At 40.5% G+C, this 16,202-nt stretch overlaps 1 protein-coding gene across 3 annotated transcripts in view; it reads right to left on the reverse strand.

Annotated features, from left to right (window-relative positions):
* Positions 1-11,143, reverse strand: part of ARHGEF7 (Rho guanine nucleotide exchange factor 7) — a 62,565-nt gene extending 51,422 nt beyond the window's left edge. Inside the window, exon 1 of one of the 3 annotated variants that reach the window (XM_053455253.1) lies at positions 10,791-11,143. In XM_053455253.1, the coding sequence (XP_053311228.1) occupies positions 10,791-10,955 (165 nt within the window). In that variant the 5' untranslated portion in view covers positions 10,956-11,143. The remainder of the gene's footprint in view (positions 1-10,790) is intronic. The other 2 variants (XM_053455252.1, XM_053455254.1) reach the window with 2 other exon arrangements.
* Between the last annotated feature and the right edge of the window lie 5,059 nt (positions 11,144-16,202).

Here is a 16,202-nt window from a genome sequence, read left to right on the forward strand (position 1 = left end):
GGCAATTGTCAAGGTACCATGCTATCACAGGTCAGGCAATCATAGACAGTCGCCAAAGACTGTTTAGGTATTTATCAAAAAAATGAGTAAGCATGATATGTCATCTCCCAGAAACCTAAGAAAACTGGTATTCCATTCTTTCTTTCTTTCAATTTGTTGCCATATACACCATCCACTGAAGTTGCATTGGGTGTAATATATGACCCAGTGACAGATCTAACTGCCAGGCAAGTCAGGCAGCTGCCTGGGGTATTTGGACCTTGGAGCACCAGCAGCCACTATAGAAAATATATGTACATTTACATAGGCATTCTAAATATATAAAAAAACATGGCATATTGAAACAGGGGGCGACAAAAAGGCTTCTTGTCTGGAGGACCAGCCCTGCTGATACCCTCTTTATGGTAATCAGGTGAGAGACCCAAATGTTCTCTCTTGCTTTGCTCCCTTGGTGGATACAGTATACTTCTGAATGTAGTCACTGTCCCACCACCGCTAGCAATGACACCTAGATGTTTACCTCTGTTTGACAAATTAGGAAAAATTTAAATATATGTAGTACTTATTTTATTAGAACCATTTATACATCTACATTTACACTTTGCTGCTTCAAGGACATTAAATATAAAACGAGTAGTTTGCATTGCTCGTATTCAATTAGGGCATTCTGACACCGAAACCTGGGACCTGTGGCTATTTCCCCCCGGTCCTATCCTTTACTAAAGCTACAATGACATTATATATAGTGATTTAGTACCCAATTTTTCTTTTTTTTTAAAAAAATTCCAACTGCTACTACAGTATATTGCCATAACTGTTAATGAATATTTTGTAACAAAAATGTGAATAAAATATATATTTTTACAATAATATTTCATGGTTGGTTTATCTTTTTTTTTTTTTTTTTTTTTTTACCATTTCTGTACTTTATTTTGTTACAACTGAAGCTCCAAGCAGTTGATCTGTAACAAGGAAACATCATTTACAGTTTTTATGCAAATAAAAATACTCACTATAACATGCATTTATGATTGGTGAAAATGTTTGGGGCAGTACATTGGCATAAAGAAGGAGATCATGATTTTATTAAATTCTCTACTTGTATGGAGTTACTTTTTGTAAACATCATATACTTTGCAAGCCAACATACTGGTTTAAAGGTGGGTACTGGATCTTCAAGGGGTTAGGCTGGCATTAGAACTTGTTTTGCAACATAGTAATATTTAACTTGTTTTGGAAATAATTTTGGGGTTCTTTGGCTGTTAATGAATCACAACATACAGTGACAACTTGTACAATGTGTGCCAAAAATGAAATGCATAAATAAGAAAGACTCTAATTCAGATACTAAGAGCGAACAAAAATGCTGTTTCTTGAATGACAAAAACACAATGAACCTGGTAAATCTGATAAGGGGGAGTCATGGGTAATGATCCCGTTCTCATGTACTGGGATGGAGCGTTGTGAGAAAAAGTAAAAATAAAAAGGCATTTTTGGTACAAATTAGTAAAACATGAATATGCAGGAATGTTGTATCAGTTGTCATAGTGACTACATCATATTTAACACTTAGTTCTATAATTGCTCTTAAAATATTAACCCCATAAAATCAAGTTCTACAATAATTTGATGTTAATAGCGCTGATGCACCAGCATTTTCTGTACTTTAAGACAGCAGTCTCTGCTTGAAGACAGGAAATCCAGTCAAGGAAGTCAGGAACTCCACCTTTGGTAGTATTTCCTCAAGCAATACAGGGTGACATTAAAACTAACTCATATTGCCAATGAGGCAAATGTACTACTTGATATTGTGATTGCAGAATTTTAATGATTACACTTCAGTAACTTCAACACTTCATACTCGTACATACAAATGCTTTCACATTCAGATTCATGCTCACATGCTTATACACAGACATTCATGCTCACATGTGCTTATACATAGATACTCATGCTCACATGCACACAAACCCCCATACTGCCCGCACCCCCTTACCTCTCCTGCAGCTTTAGGTACAGTACTGTAATGTGACATCACTGTGTTCCTGTCTCTCTGTGCGAGGTCAAAATTGTTTAGAAAGGGCCCTTCTAAACTGGACCGGCTCGGTCAAGGTCAGAAAAGGCCTCTTAACGATTATGAACTGGAACGAGGAGACAGAAAAAAGTCACAGAGGTCTCCGGGCACTGCCCAAAGACATATTTGGTTACAGGTCTTTTCTTATGTTTTTAGCAGACCTATGTGTATATTCTCATAGTATAGATTATTCTACCTGCCCTCCCCCTTTCAGTTAAGTTTATACTTTTTCCATGTAAAATCAAGGATTCTCAGTTTCAGACTGCGACCTGTTTTCCTGGCATTTCTCCTTCATTTAACTATATGTCCCTCCAGAAATATGTTGAATCACTTAACGTACTTTAACATTCCTAACCTTGTCTCTTTTCCAAGCTCAACATATCGGACCTCAAAGGAAACTTTGTAAAGTAATAAATTAAGTAAAATATTTTAGCTGTACATAAAGCAAAGCAGCCTTCCATCTTTAATTAAAAAAACTGAGCCAAATAAATCATGGCGCTACTATAAGGCTAGGTTTCCACTTGGGTTTTTGTCCTGCGTTTTTTTCTTAATGAAAAACGCCAGGAAAACTGCCACTGCATTTTCCTGCTTTTTGGCGTTTTTTCTGGAGTTTTTTCTGGCGTTTTAGCCTTTCTGTGGAAATTGCTTTTTTTTTACCTTAGGCAGTTTTTCCAGCCTTTACAAGTTAGAAGTTTCACCCAGCTAAAAGGGATTCGGATAAATGGCAAGTATCTGCCCCCTCCTGATGTCATTTACTTGGTAGAGTTCTACTTAAACGCCCCGGCGGACCCTTTTGTCTCTTTTCTGTGGTTTTTAAGGCATGCTTTATTCCGAATATCTGCTCCTCTAGGAAGATTGGCCCCAAATGATGGTGCAAATTGTTTGCTGTTGCTTTTGGCACGCAGGATCCAGTTGGGTATGTTTGTTTGTAATGGCATGTTTGTTCCAAATGGTGTAAAATTCAATATGAACTTTGTTTTGTGTGAAACTGTTTGTTTCCAGCCTATTTCTCGTAGGACACACACAGGTACTGGGTCCATCCTCTGCATTGTAACTGTGGAAAAAAACGCCATAAAAAACGCCAAGGCAAAAAACCCACATGGCTTTTTCATGGCGTTTTTTCTCTCCCATTGACTTCTATTGAAGAAAAACGCCAAGATTTCCTTACAAAAAACGCCAGAGTGTCAACATGCTGCGATTTTGAAAAACTGCCACAGAGCCCAAAAAAGCAAAAAAACGCCAAAGAGGACTGAAAAAACGCCAAACAGAAAAACGCCAAGTGGATATGGCATTGTGCGATTTCGTATTGAAGAACAGCTAACATCTGGCTGCAGCGTTTTTTTCACTAAAAAAAACGCCGTGTGGCTGAATTGGCGTTTTTATGGGCGTTTTTAGCAAAAAAAAAACAAGTGGAAACCTAGCCTAACACAGAGACAGAATATTAAATAGTAAAAAATATTTCTGAGAGAAGCGTCTCTCAGCCTCTCCATTTGCATCTCCCTGGCCAACAGTCATGACGCATAACCCATATTGTGAAAAGCGGCTGTATGGGGACACTAGACATGAGACATTGGAGAAGTCCTTACTCAACATATTATCTTCTACTCTCCACAACCTTTACTATAACACTTGTCTTAAGTCGTTCTGACCCTCTTCTTATTATGAGATATTTTGATTTTAATCAAGTTAATTTTTATGCATGGCACTGCTTCTCCCACTTACAGAGGACTTTTACTGTTCTTTTTAAAAGAAACCGCTATGCCCAGAGTGTTTTTCAGGAATCGATAAAATAAACTGCATTTATTTTTCTTCGCCACTCTGTTAGACAGAATTTCCAAGCAGCATTTGGACACTCTTCCTCAACAATTTTTTTTTTTTTAAATACATTTTGAGTCTAGACTGAAATGTTCTCATCAACAAACACTACCTCTGTTGAGCCTCCAACAGTGCTGCTTGGACGTGGATCAGCAAGTGGAAGAAAATCCAAAACAATTTGTAATACATTTCCAAGGTGGAGAACATGCAGATGGGTGAACCTCCACTCTACCCAAGCACCACTGATGGAGCTGCAAAATAGCCAAGGTGTAGTACATCTGGGGAAGTAGGAGGTCATGTACTATAGTTGAGATCCCTACTCCCCCCAATGATATCAGATCATGCTAACCCCATTGATCCTCAAGCAAAGCAGCAATTGGTGACCCCTTGACAACCAAGGATCTGCATTCTGATGCCAAATACATCAGGATAGGTAGGGCTCCAGGTGCTGACAACCTTCCAAGGCCACAGAATGGCAGACTCACGGACACAAACCACTAGTTCTGAGCTACCTAGAGCAGAAGCAAGCATCTTTTTCTGTCATGTGTTTATGGGCCAGGTATTCGTAGATGTTCTGCCCCTATGTTAACCTTGCATACCTTGATCTTTGCAGCATGGTGTTAGGAACTACTCCCCTCTGGGTTCAGACTACATTGTGCTCTGAGATCAGAGGGATCGTTGCACCAGAAAGAGAACGACACTTTACATAGAAGACATGACCATCTTCTAAAGAGATTCCTAGGTTGTGAGGAAGCTTGTTGAACATGCAAGTGAGCTTGGAGACCACTCTATTCAGCCAATGGGACCTGACTTCTGACCCACTCCAATTTTCCATCCAGAATCTGGTTTAGCAAAGCCCAGTGGGATACTTTTTTTTTTTTTTTTTTTTAAGGTGTGTGATTAGAGGTCTGGCCTGGAGCACTTTGTTACTGTGACTTCTGAGGGTAGATGAGAGTCTCTGTGCAGGGACAGATTCAGGCCCAAAAACTTGTGTGAGGCAGGTAGGCGGGTATAGATGTGCCTGGTTGCAGACGGCTCTCTGCTGCAGCTATAGGTTTCTTGTAGGCATTATCTATAGCAAGAGGACTGACAGACTGAGGAACTTGCATACGGACTAAGGTCAAAGTCAGGAGACTGGCAGACGGACTAAGGAAACTGGCAGCGGAGTCTGGGGAGACTGGCAAGTCAAGGTCATACACAGTAAGGTCAAACTGTGAAAGGGAGGCATAAACTATGAACGGTCCAAGGTCAAATAACCCGATGATCAATAATCCAAAAACAATGCCACATCAAGAGACAGGGATGAAAACCAGTCCAGATACAGGGATGACAACCAGAATGCACACATCAGGTAGCACCACAAATAATACTGCAAGGCCATGAAGTGCAATGTTTGAGCTGGGAGGAACACTAGTATATAAATGCCACTGATTACAAGATTGGCCAGAAGTGTGTCAGGAACCTGAAGAAGGATAGCAGGGGGCAGGAGAAATCCCAGCGACCACAGACCCTCCTGGTGGCAACATGAGTAGGAGAATGGTCTCCCATGCTCAGGGTAACTTGTTCTAATTCTGAGGATTCTAGGGCTGCAACTAACGATTAGTTTAATAATCGATTAGTTGGCCGATTATTTTTTCGATTAATCGTATAAAAAAAATGAATGTAAATTTTTCATTTATTTAAAATAATTTACTAAACAAATGATGTTAAATACAAACAGCAGAATAAAAAAACTTTGATAATACATTTCTTGTCTTTATTTCCCAACCAGCCCCCCAATATATGCACATTTGAGCCCAGGCTTGCTACGCTGCCTCCCAGACATGCCATGCTGCCCCCCCACATATGCCACACTGCCTACCACAGCACTCCACGCTGCCTCCCACATCTGCCACTCCACGCTGCCTCCCACATCTGCCACTCCACGCTGCCTCCCACATCTGCCACGCCACGCTGCCTCCCACATATGCCACTCCACGCTGCCTCCCACATCTGCCACGCCACTCTACCCCCCACATGCCACTGTGCCTGATACGCCTTATACCCCCTGAAACACCACTCCATCCTCCCCAGACATGCCACCCTGCCCTCCCCACATATGCCACGCCATGCTGCCTCCCACATCTGCCACTCCACAATGCCTCCCACATATGCCACGCTGCCTCCCACATCTGCCACTCCACGCTGCCTCCCACATCTGCCACTGTGCCTGATACGCCTTATATCCCCTGATACCCCACTTCATCCTCCCCAGACATGCCACCCTGCCTCCCGGACATGCCACTTCTCTACCCCCAGATATGCCACTCTACCCCCAAATATGCCTTATACACCCTGATACACCACTCCGTCCTCCCCAGACATGCCACACTGCCCTCCCCACATATGCCTTATATACTGTATATGCCTTATACCCCCACATGTCACTTCACTGCCCCCAGGATTTAGATTCCCCTAAATTAACCCTAAACTCCCCATTAACCATAACTTCCCCTAAATTAACCCTTAACACCCCCTTAACCACAGCATCCCCTAAATTAACCCTAAAGACCCCATCAACCACAGCATCCCCTAAATTAACCCTAAACACACCATTAACCACAACTGCCTCAAATTAACCCCAAACACCCCATTAACCACAGCTGCTCCTAAATTAACCCTAAACACCCTATTAACATAACTGCCCCTAAATTAACCCTAAACACCCAATTAACCAAAACTGCCCCTAAATTAACCCTAAACACCCCACTAACCATAACTGCCCCTAAATTAACCCCCACCTCCCCTAACTTTCAGCAGCCCAAATATATATATATATATATATATATATATATACACACACACATTATATATATATATATATATACACACACACATTATATATATATATATATATATATATATATATATATATATATATATATATATATATATACATACATATACTTACAGTTAGATGAGTGTCACAGCCATGTGGTTCTGGCCTGGAGAAGGAAGGGGCGGGGCCAGTTGTCACAGTGATTACAGGGAGGGGGAGTAAGTAGGAGCTGCTGCTGTGAGACGGTGAGTCAGACTAAACGGATTATATAATGAGGGGGATTTTTCAGAGCGTTTGCTCTGAAAAAACCCTCATTTTATAATCGATAATAATCGATTCAACTAATCGATAATGAAATTCGTTGCCAACGAATTTCATTATCGATTATTATCGATTTTATCGATTAGTTGTTGCAGCCCTAGAGGATTCTCATAATTTCTCAATCTCAAATTCACAATAACAAGATCACATTGTTGTGCGTGTAACATATGTACAGTATCTCTAGCTTTTATGACACCCTTGTTGCAGCAGTATAGGTCATCACACTAGCTAGCTGAAACAGCATATGATTTATCATTCCATATTCTATCACCACAACACAATAAAGCATAAAAATAAAAGAGGTTGAGCCAATGGTAATGTTGTGACCTGATCCTGGAAAGGAAAGTCTAAAACATATATATATATATATATATATATATATATATATATATAATGTAGACATTCTAAATAGAGCATATAATTTTCACCCATTCTTAGTTTGGAGTTCAATTGATAATCACAGGGTCTCTGCAGGATGTTTGGTGTTTACTTCCCAAAGAGCCATTTGAAGTACACTTGATCATGAGGGACATTCCAGTGTAGTTTATATAGCAATATTTATGGTTTATGAGTACTATGTTGGGTGTTATCTGATCATTTTGTTATTTCTTTTTAATTTTAAATATAGCATAGTAATTGGTGTATTTGTTATAGATGTCAGATTTATATATTCATTTGAGGTCACATGCCCTTGGGTTACAGTTTCCTTTAAACTTAACTTGAGGTTACATAGTAACATAGTTCATAGTTACATAGTTCATAATGTTGAAAAAAGACCTAAGTCCATGAAGTTCAACCCTTCTACCTAGCCTTCGTATTCTTGATCCAAAAGAAGGCAAAAAAACCCTAATTAAGCTACTTCGAATTCTGCCATCAGGGGGAAAAATTCCTTCTTGACTCCAAGAGGCAATCGGATTTCTCCTTGGATCAAGAAGCTCTAAAATATTAATGTTATTCTATTTATATCCCTGTATATCGTGCCTTTCTAAGAAAATATCGAGGCCCCTTTTGAAGGTATCTAATGTATTGGATAACACCACCTACCTTGGAAGTGAATTCCATACCTTTTATTGTCCTCACTGTAAAGAATCCCTTCCTTTGTCGTCTATGAAACCTGCGCTCTTCCAGTCTCAGAGGGTGACATCTTGTTCTTTGTATATTTCTGTTAATGAACAGGTCACTGAAGAGCTCTTTACATTGGCCCTGCATATATTTATATAATATCATATCCCCTCAGAGACGCCGTTTTTCTAGCGTATATAATTTTAACTTTTTTAGTCTCTCTTCATAACTGGTATCTCCCAATTCCCTTATTAATTTCGTAGCCCTCCTTTGCGCTTTTTCTAATGCCATAATGTCCTTTTTAAGGACCCGTGCCCAGAACTGTACCGCATATTCAAGGTGAGGTCTTACCAATGACCTGTAAAGGGGCAAGATGATATCCTCCTCCGTTGAATCAATACCTCTTTTTATCCATGCCAAAACCTTATTGGTCCTCACAGCTGCTTGCTGGCATTGCGCACTGTTGTCAAGTCTGTTGTCAACCGTTATTCCTAAATCCTTCTCATTGGTAGTTTCCCCCAAGTATATTCCATTTAAAGAATAGGTTGCATTTTTATTATTTTTACCATAATGCATAACTTTGCATTTCTCTATATTGAACCTCATCTGCTACTTGCACACCCAGTCCCCAAGGTTCTAGGATCATTTTTATTATATCTTTTTATTTTGTTCTCATCATATTCATACCAGCATAAGACATGACTCCTTGATGGTGAGCACCACGCATTATACATCACATTTTACTGCCGGAATATTCTTTCATGAGCTTACCACTTATATAATACTCATGAAAACTAAACAATAATAAAACAAAACCAAAAAATACAGAAAACCTTTGTGTTGCCTTTTGAATGTCGTAACATTCCCAAATCATCTTCTACCCTGTATACATCATACACTGGATGGCCTAATCCACATCCCCAACATCCAACTCCAAGGACACCACCGGCCCCTCCTATGTGTCCTACTTAGATAATCTCTAGTTGTCCCGATCCCATGAATTGACACCACACAAGGCATTTCATCTCATTATCTGCCCCCCCCCCCCGCACCTCTTGAAGTCTGGACCATATTTTCCATCACCCATATCCTATCCACCTCCTCCACCCACTCTCCCACAGTGGGGGGTCAAGGTCTGCTTTCAATGTCTAGGTATGACAGCTTTTGCCGCATTGAGCAGGTGGACTGTCGGCAATCTTTTATAATTGTGCAACAAAACCGAAGCTGGATTTGCCTCAAACTCAGGGTCTCCAACGCTTTCAGGGCTTTAATTATAACTTCCCAAAGGGATCTAAGTTTCGAGCAACCCCACCAGATGTGTAAGTACGATCCCCGATCCACCAGACACCTCCAACACCTATTTGATCTTTCGGAGAATATCTTATGTAGATCCGAGAAAACCTGGTACCACCTAGTAAGGAGTTTGTATACCATCTCCTGTCTGGCATTTCTATCTCCTGTAGAGCATTTCTGTGTAATTGTAAAGATTTTTTTTTTACCTATCTTCCGCCATAAAGCTGATCCCTATATGCCTCTGTCCAAGGAAGTAAGGTGCCAAACCCGAGGTCTAGGACCATTTTTAATGTCACTTATGTACACCGCATTTAGCTGCCAGGAGATAGAGTAGGATTCACAGCATGCAATTGCATACTATATGTATACTACATACTCTATGTATGTATAAACGCAACAATATTTTATGTTTAAGATTCACATGATTTGGATTTTTATCAAAGAAACAAACCAGTTTCCACACTCTACTTCAAGTGAGCATGTGCCACAGAGCTGACTTTATATATCCTCCGTCATTATTGGCTGGATGATTTTCTTCCAGCCAATAAGAATAAAAGGCGGGCACTGGAACCTTTTCCTGTGAAGTTCCCACACTGACAAAGAACTGGGAGAAGCTGTCAACGCTATCAGCTGCCTGGGGAGCTTGGCAACCCAAAAGTATTGTTATTACTAATTACTGTTACTATTACTGTTATTATTAATGTTACTATCTTTAATTTATACAACACATATATACAAAGGGAATGACAAAACTGGAATTGACCCACTAAGGCAAACTGATACATTAGGCCCTGCTCGCAAGCTTACTATCTATACCATATCTTATTCCAAAATACACTGCCACCAAAACCCAACATTAGGTCACTAACAGTGTGTTCTGGTTATAAAAAGATTGACATATATATAAAGAGACATATATATATATATATATATATTTCCCTAGTTAAAGGTCTGTCGATATATAGATATATATAGAGAGAGAGAGAGAAAGATAGATATAGATATATCTATATGTGTATGTACATCTGTAGCATAGTGTGTATAATATATATGTATATATATATATATATATAATATAATATAATATATTTATTCACATGTACATGTATATAATAAGCCTGTTGGATTGATTATGATGGCTGCAGATGATTATGGGGGTGCAGCACGTTGCTGTGTACAGAAGGCACAGACCGCCTCCTCTCCTTGAGTGAGTGACCCAGACCAGTTGGCCCCTTGCGCCGTGTCCCCTGTGTATATGAGCAGGACGCCTCCTTCTCCAGCTGTCGATCACGTTAACCCATGATCTGCTGGACAGACCTAAACCAAAACATTGTAACCACCCCTCCCCCCTCTCTTAGCTTGGCAAGGTAGGTTATATATATATATATATCTCAAGCCTCTACCTACCTTGTCTATGGAGCCAGGGAGCAGCCTCTCCAGCAGCCTGCATAATACCACCCCGTCCTTCAGAGACGCCTGCAGAAAGCCCTCTGGATCCGAGATGGTCTTCTTTGGAGACTCCAGCACCCCGAGTGTTATAAGCCATGTTACAGTCTGTTCTGCCGAATTCATGGCTCAGCAGCGATGCACAGGCTGGGAGAATTAAGGGGTCCAGGGGCGGCCAGTACCAGATCCCCCTAAATAAAGCCCCTCCCCCACTGTGTGGATGAGATCGCTATGGGTTGTGTCGCTGTGCCCGTGTCTTCACATTGGAGCTCAGGCTGCTGCTGTCTGCTGGCCCGTCCTTCCCCGGGTAGATGCAGATGATGACGCCTCGTTGCTGTAGGAAATGCAGCAGGTCCGCTCCCCTGGCCCCCTCCTCCTCCTCCTATTCCTGTCTCCCCCCCTCCCCTTCTCTCAGTGCTGGGCTCTCTGGCAGGCTGTCAAGTGGGTTTTGATTGCACACGCAGCCTGCAGTGGTGCCTAAGCCTTGGCAGCATGCAGTGCCCAGTCCAGAGATCACTGGCACTGCATCCACTGGATGGACCAGCCAAGCATCCTATGAGACTGGAGCTGCTACAAGGCACAGACACTGCAGGAGGAAGCAGACATCACACACACACACTGAATGGGCTCGGCCTCACTAAGTCACAATACACACACACTGAACAAAGGGCTTAATGACTTCTAAATTTAGAGGGAGAGAAAGCTCTTGGGAATTGCCCCAAAAAATAAAGTGTTTTAACCTTATAAGGCAGTGTGATGAATGAATACAATAAGCTTGCTGGGTTTTGTGTACACAGAGGAACAACAATACACGACAAAGATAAATAGCACCAACATGTTCCACAGCACTTTACACAGGACAGTAGTGCATAACATAAGAATTTTAACTTAAAGACGCCATAGGTAAGCAGAGCCCTGCCCAACTGAGCTTAAAATCTACAAATAAAAAGGCACCATTTCTAAATCAAACTTTGATCCAAAGATTAACTGCTTACTTTTGCTTTATTACCTAGATTTTTCTTCCCCTGTAAATGGCATTTTATAAGTGGTCTAAATTATTAAGTGGTTAATAATAATTTTGGGAACTGTTAATATACTAGGATTATTTTAGTAATGAAAAAACTATGGGCCCCCAAAATCATATGCCAACATAATTGCTAACTTATCCCTTTCTCCACCACAAGGGAAAGAAAAAATGGTAACATTAGATACACACATTGTTTTCTTGTATAATAGCAACTTAACTACACATTGAAATTCATGAAATATTATTTTCTATGCATTAAGATTGTGTGGATTTGTTCAGAAGATGACCCCAAAGGTATAATGCCTATAGGTTCCTGACATAAGAAAATAAACAAAAATACAACATAGTCTATTCACTAAAGAGGAAGTTTGCAGTAGAATGGAACATCAATTCTCTAATATCACTTTTTATTGAAGCTCCGAGGTTCATGCTTCGCTATGAAGAAAAAACAAAAAAGTGCCGGGGCCAAAGTACCATAGGGCCACAGTGGACAGCAGGTCCCCTTCTTCGCTTTCTTCGGGGGTCGCACTCCCAACGGATATCCTGCCCCATCCTTCCCTCCCCGGCCATAAGGCCTGCAGGATGGCCGGATCTTCTTGGTCCTTCCCCACAAGGGTTCGGACCACTGGAATACTCGATTGGAGGAGGGGGGCACTCAGAAGAGCTACCTAACTTACCTCACCAGAAAAGCAAACCACAGTGAGTTCCTCTTGGAAGACGGGCCAAGCTCTAGTGCTTTATAATGCCTAGCGGAATCACTAAGTTTAAAGGGACACTCCACCGCTCTTCTGCATTTTCTGGTAACTCAGACCTTCCTGCAGGAGATGCCCTCTACTCTATGCCCTTGATAACCGTATCAGGCAGCTGAACTGCTAAAAGGGACAGCCCCACTAAAGAAGCATGCATATTAAATCACAAAACCAAAAATAATAGGGCATTTACCTCCTCCATGGTCCAAAAATTGTTGCCACTAATTGGTTGCTTGAAGCAACCAATCCGTTTCAGGATTGCACTCCCATTGAAATCAATGTGTGTGTGTATATATATATGTATATATTGTCCAAAAAAAAGAGACTATATTCATTTTGCATGTGTGTATATATATATATATATAAATAAAAAGATCCAAATTAGGCATTCAGGCCACATATGTCATCACCACAGCCTAATCTTCATATTGCCATGGCAATGGATAGTGGCGGGTTGGGAGGACCTGAAATGGCAAATGTATTGCAAATATCACATTGCAGTGCTTTCCTGCTGTACACAGACTGGATGTAAAATGATTCTTAGTGTTATAAACAGGCTGAGTTCATCTAATCTGCTCGTCAGAATCATTCAGTACAGAATTATAATCAATCTATCAAGTGGTAAAGGGTGTTAAGTTATTGATCACCCATAATGTTTTTATAAAGATACAAATACATATGTGTGTCTCTATCAATATACCTCAATATTTCTTCTGATCTTAATTTCTGTGGGAAAATATGCAGTACTTTTGCATACAAAATATACTTTTGGTCCGGCATCTCCATATGGGTTCTTCGGTTCACTTCTGTGTTAGTCTCCCTTGATCCCCTCCTCCCTGGCAACTGTGAATGTGTGTGGGTGTTAGCATAGATGTGTAACTTGGGGGGATAGCATGGCATAGGGAGGCTGTAATCCCACTCCTAGCATGCCCTGGTTTCAGCATGTACTGTTAGCAATCATATATATTATATTATATTATATACATAATATTGTTATTGAATTTGTCTGTCCAATTCTGGTGTGTTACTTATTTTCAATCAAAGTGGGGTTGTTTTTCGTTTTTTTTTTTAAAGGTGTGGGGGGGGTCATTTTCTGGTTTCGGCCAAGTGAATGCCTAATGTTCGGTTTCGGTCCAGAATTTTCATTTCGGTGCATCCCTAATAGGTAAAAGAATTAGGATTTAGCATAATATAGTAAATTCTGAGACTTGAATAAAATCTTCTTGCTTATGGCCTCAAGAAACCTGAAATTGCTTTGCGGATAACAAATTGTGACCAGATTACGTATTTATGGAGAACAATGTACTGCTGGGTGCAACAAAGGCATTGGTGTCCTGGTAGGTCAAATCTGGTTCCAATGAATGGAATAGCCAACCTGTAGATGCACAGTTAGCTCTAGAGCAATGTACGGGTTTTAGATTACCTATGTGTAGATTACATTTTAGCCAATTTGAGGATCCCAAAAGATATCTTTATTTTAAAAAAAAAAAAAAAAAACACAATCCAGCAATGATAGGAATGTGTGGCATATTTGCAGAGATTTTTCCCACTTGGAAGGGAGGGAGGGTAGAGATCATTAGGGGCCCTACACAGCTACTTAATCAGTTTAATGCTGCACTACAGAATACGATGGTGCTATAGAAAACAGTTATAATAATAATGTTAGCATCACCTATGTGAAATTATAAAAACTTTAATCAGAGCAATACGCATCAGAGAAACTGCAGTGTAACTGGGGTGCTCCCTCTGGTGGTACAGCTTGAGTAAAGCCACTTGAACAAGATACAAACATGGCACCCATGTTTCCTTCCTAAAAGTGATATAGTCAATGGAACAGTAATTACATAAAATCTTTATTTAAAAACAAGATATCCCTTTGTGGTCATATGGATTCAGAGCATCTAAATATGATCTCTCTAGCCCAAACAGTCCCACACAAGATGACACGTCATGGGCAGACTTAGGCTCCCTTATGTTTTCCCTGGTGTTGGGGCCTGGGTGCTTTATGGGATTCCAGGGGCATCACTGGCATGTTTTCCTTTATTTTTATATAAATATACACAGATCAACCATAACATTATGACCACCTGCCTAATATTGTGTAGGTCCCCCTTTTGCCGGCCATCCACGTGATGTAAAAAAAAAAAATGTGATCCGTTGGCCTGATGAATCACGTTTTCACATTACGTGGATGCCGGCAAAAGAGGGAACTTCACAAGACCACCTTCTTCCATTGCTCCGTGGTCCAGTTCTTATGATCATGTGCCCATTGTAGACGCTTTCGGCATTGGACAGCATGGGGACCCTGACTGGTCCGTGGCTACGCAGCCTCATACGCAACAAACTGCAATGCGTTATGTGTTCTGACACCTTTCTATCAGAACCAGCATTAACTTTTTTCAGCAATCTGAGCTACAGTAACTCATCTGTTGGATTTGACCACACGGGCCAGCCTTCAACCCCCCCTCCCCCGCCAATGTGCATCAATGACTGCCCATGACCCTGTCGCCGGTTCACCGCTTTTTCTTCCTTGGACCACTTTTGGTAGGTAGTGACCACTGCAGACCAGGAACACCCCACAAGAGCTGCAGTTTTTGACATGCTCTGACCCAGTCGTCTAGCCACCACGATTTGGCCCTCGTCAAAGTCACTCAGATCCTTACACTTGCCCATTTTTACTGCTTCTAACACATCAACTTTGAGGACAAAATGTTTACTTGCTGCCTAATATATCCCACCCACTGACAGGTGCCACGATAACAAGATTATCAGCGTTATTCACTTCACCCGTCAGTGGTTATAATGTTATGACTGATCATAAAAAAACATTCACACAATATCCCCGTAATGTTATCCCAGACTATATTAACACATACAACACATAAGACATGTACTTGTAATAAGAGTGGTTAGGTCTTTTTTTAAAAAATAACCAATTTAGCTATGGTGTCCAAATTTGCTTAGTCATTTAAATTATTTAGGCTGTAATAATATCCCTTTTCCATTGTGCATTGATACTGGATTTGATTTTCAAAATGTATCCTATATGTTTCAGCATTCTGTCTCCATTTCCTCATAATGATGATTTTAAGAGCCATAAAAATATGTATTATCAAAATTCTATCCTTTTTCATTAATCTTTGCAAATGTAAATGCAATAAAGCAGTCTGTAATAGTGATGGATTTGTCAATCCAGTTATGTCTTGGATTATATGAAATACTTTGGACCATGTCATTTAGATTTTTTTTTTTACAATGCCATCAAATGTGAGACATGGATCCTTGAGCTACTGCACATGTCCACATTACTAGCATTTTTTGATCTCTAACAGGATACCATCATTAAAATTCTCAATGGTAGATTATCAGAATCATGTTTCCCTTTGGAACAGGCAATCTTCCCATCTTGCACAAGTTTGCTCAGGAAGGGGAGGCTTCTATGACTCACGGGCTGTCTACAGACTCAAGATTCTGTAGTCTATTTTAAGCGGTGATGTTGATGCTTTGTCACATATTGGTGAACCGATTTTACCGTCCTCGGTGCCCAACTGTCAATCAACAGGAAATGTTTTAATAGAGCTGCATTTCCTTTTCCCA

This window comes from Spea bombifrons, chromosome 2 (genome assembly GCF_027358695.1).
Source record: "Spea bombifrons isolate aSpeBom1 chromosome 2, aSpeBom1.2.pri, whole genome shotgun sequence".
In the NCBI taxonomy this organism is placed as follows: Eukaryota; Metazoa; Chordata; class Amphibia; order Anura; family Pelobatidae; genus Spea; species Spea bombifrons.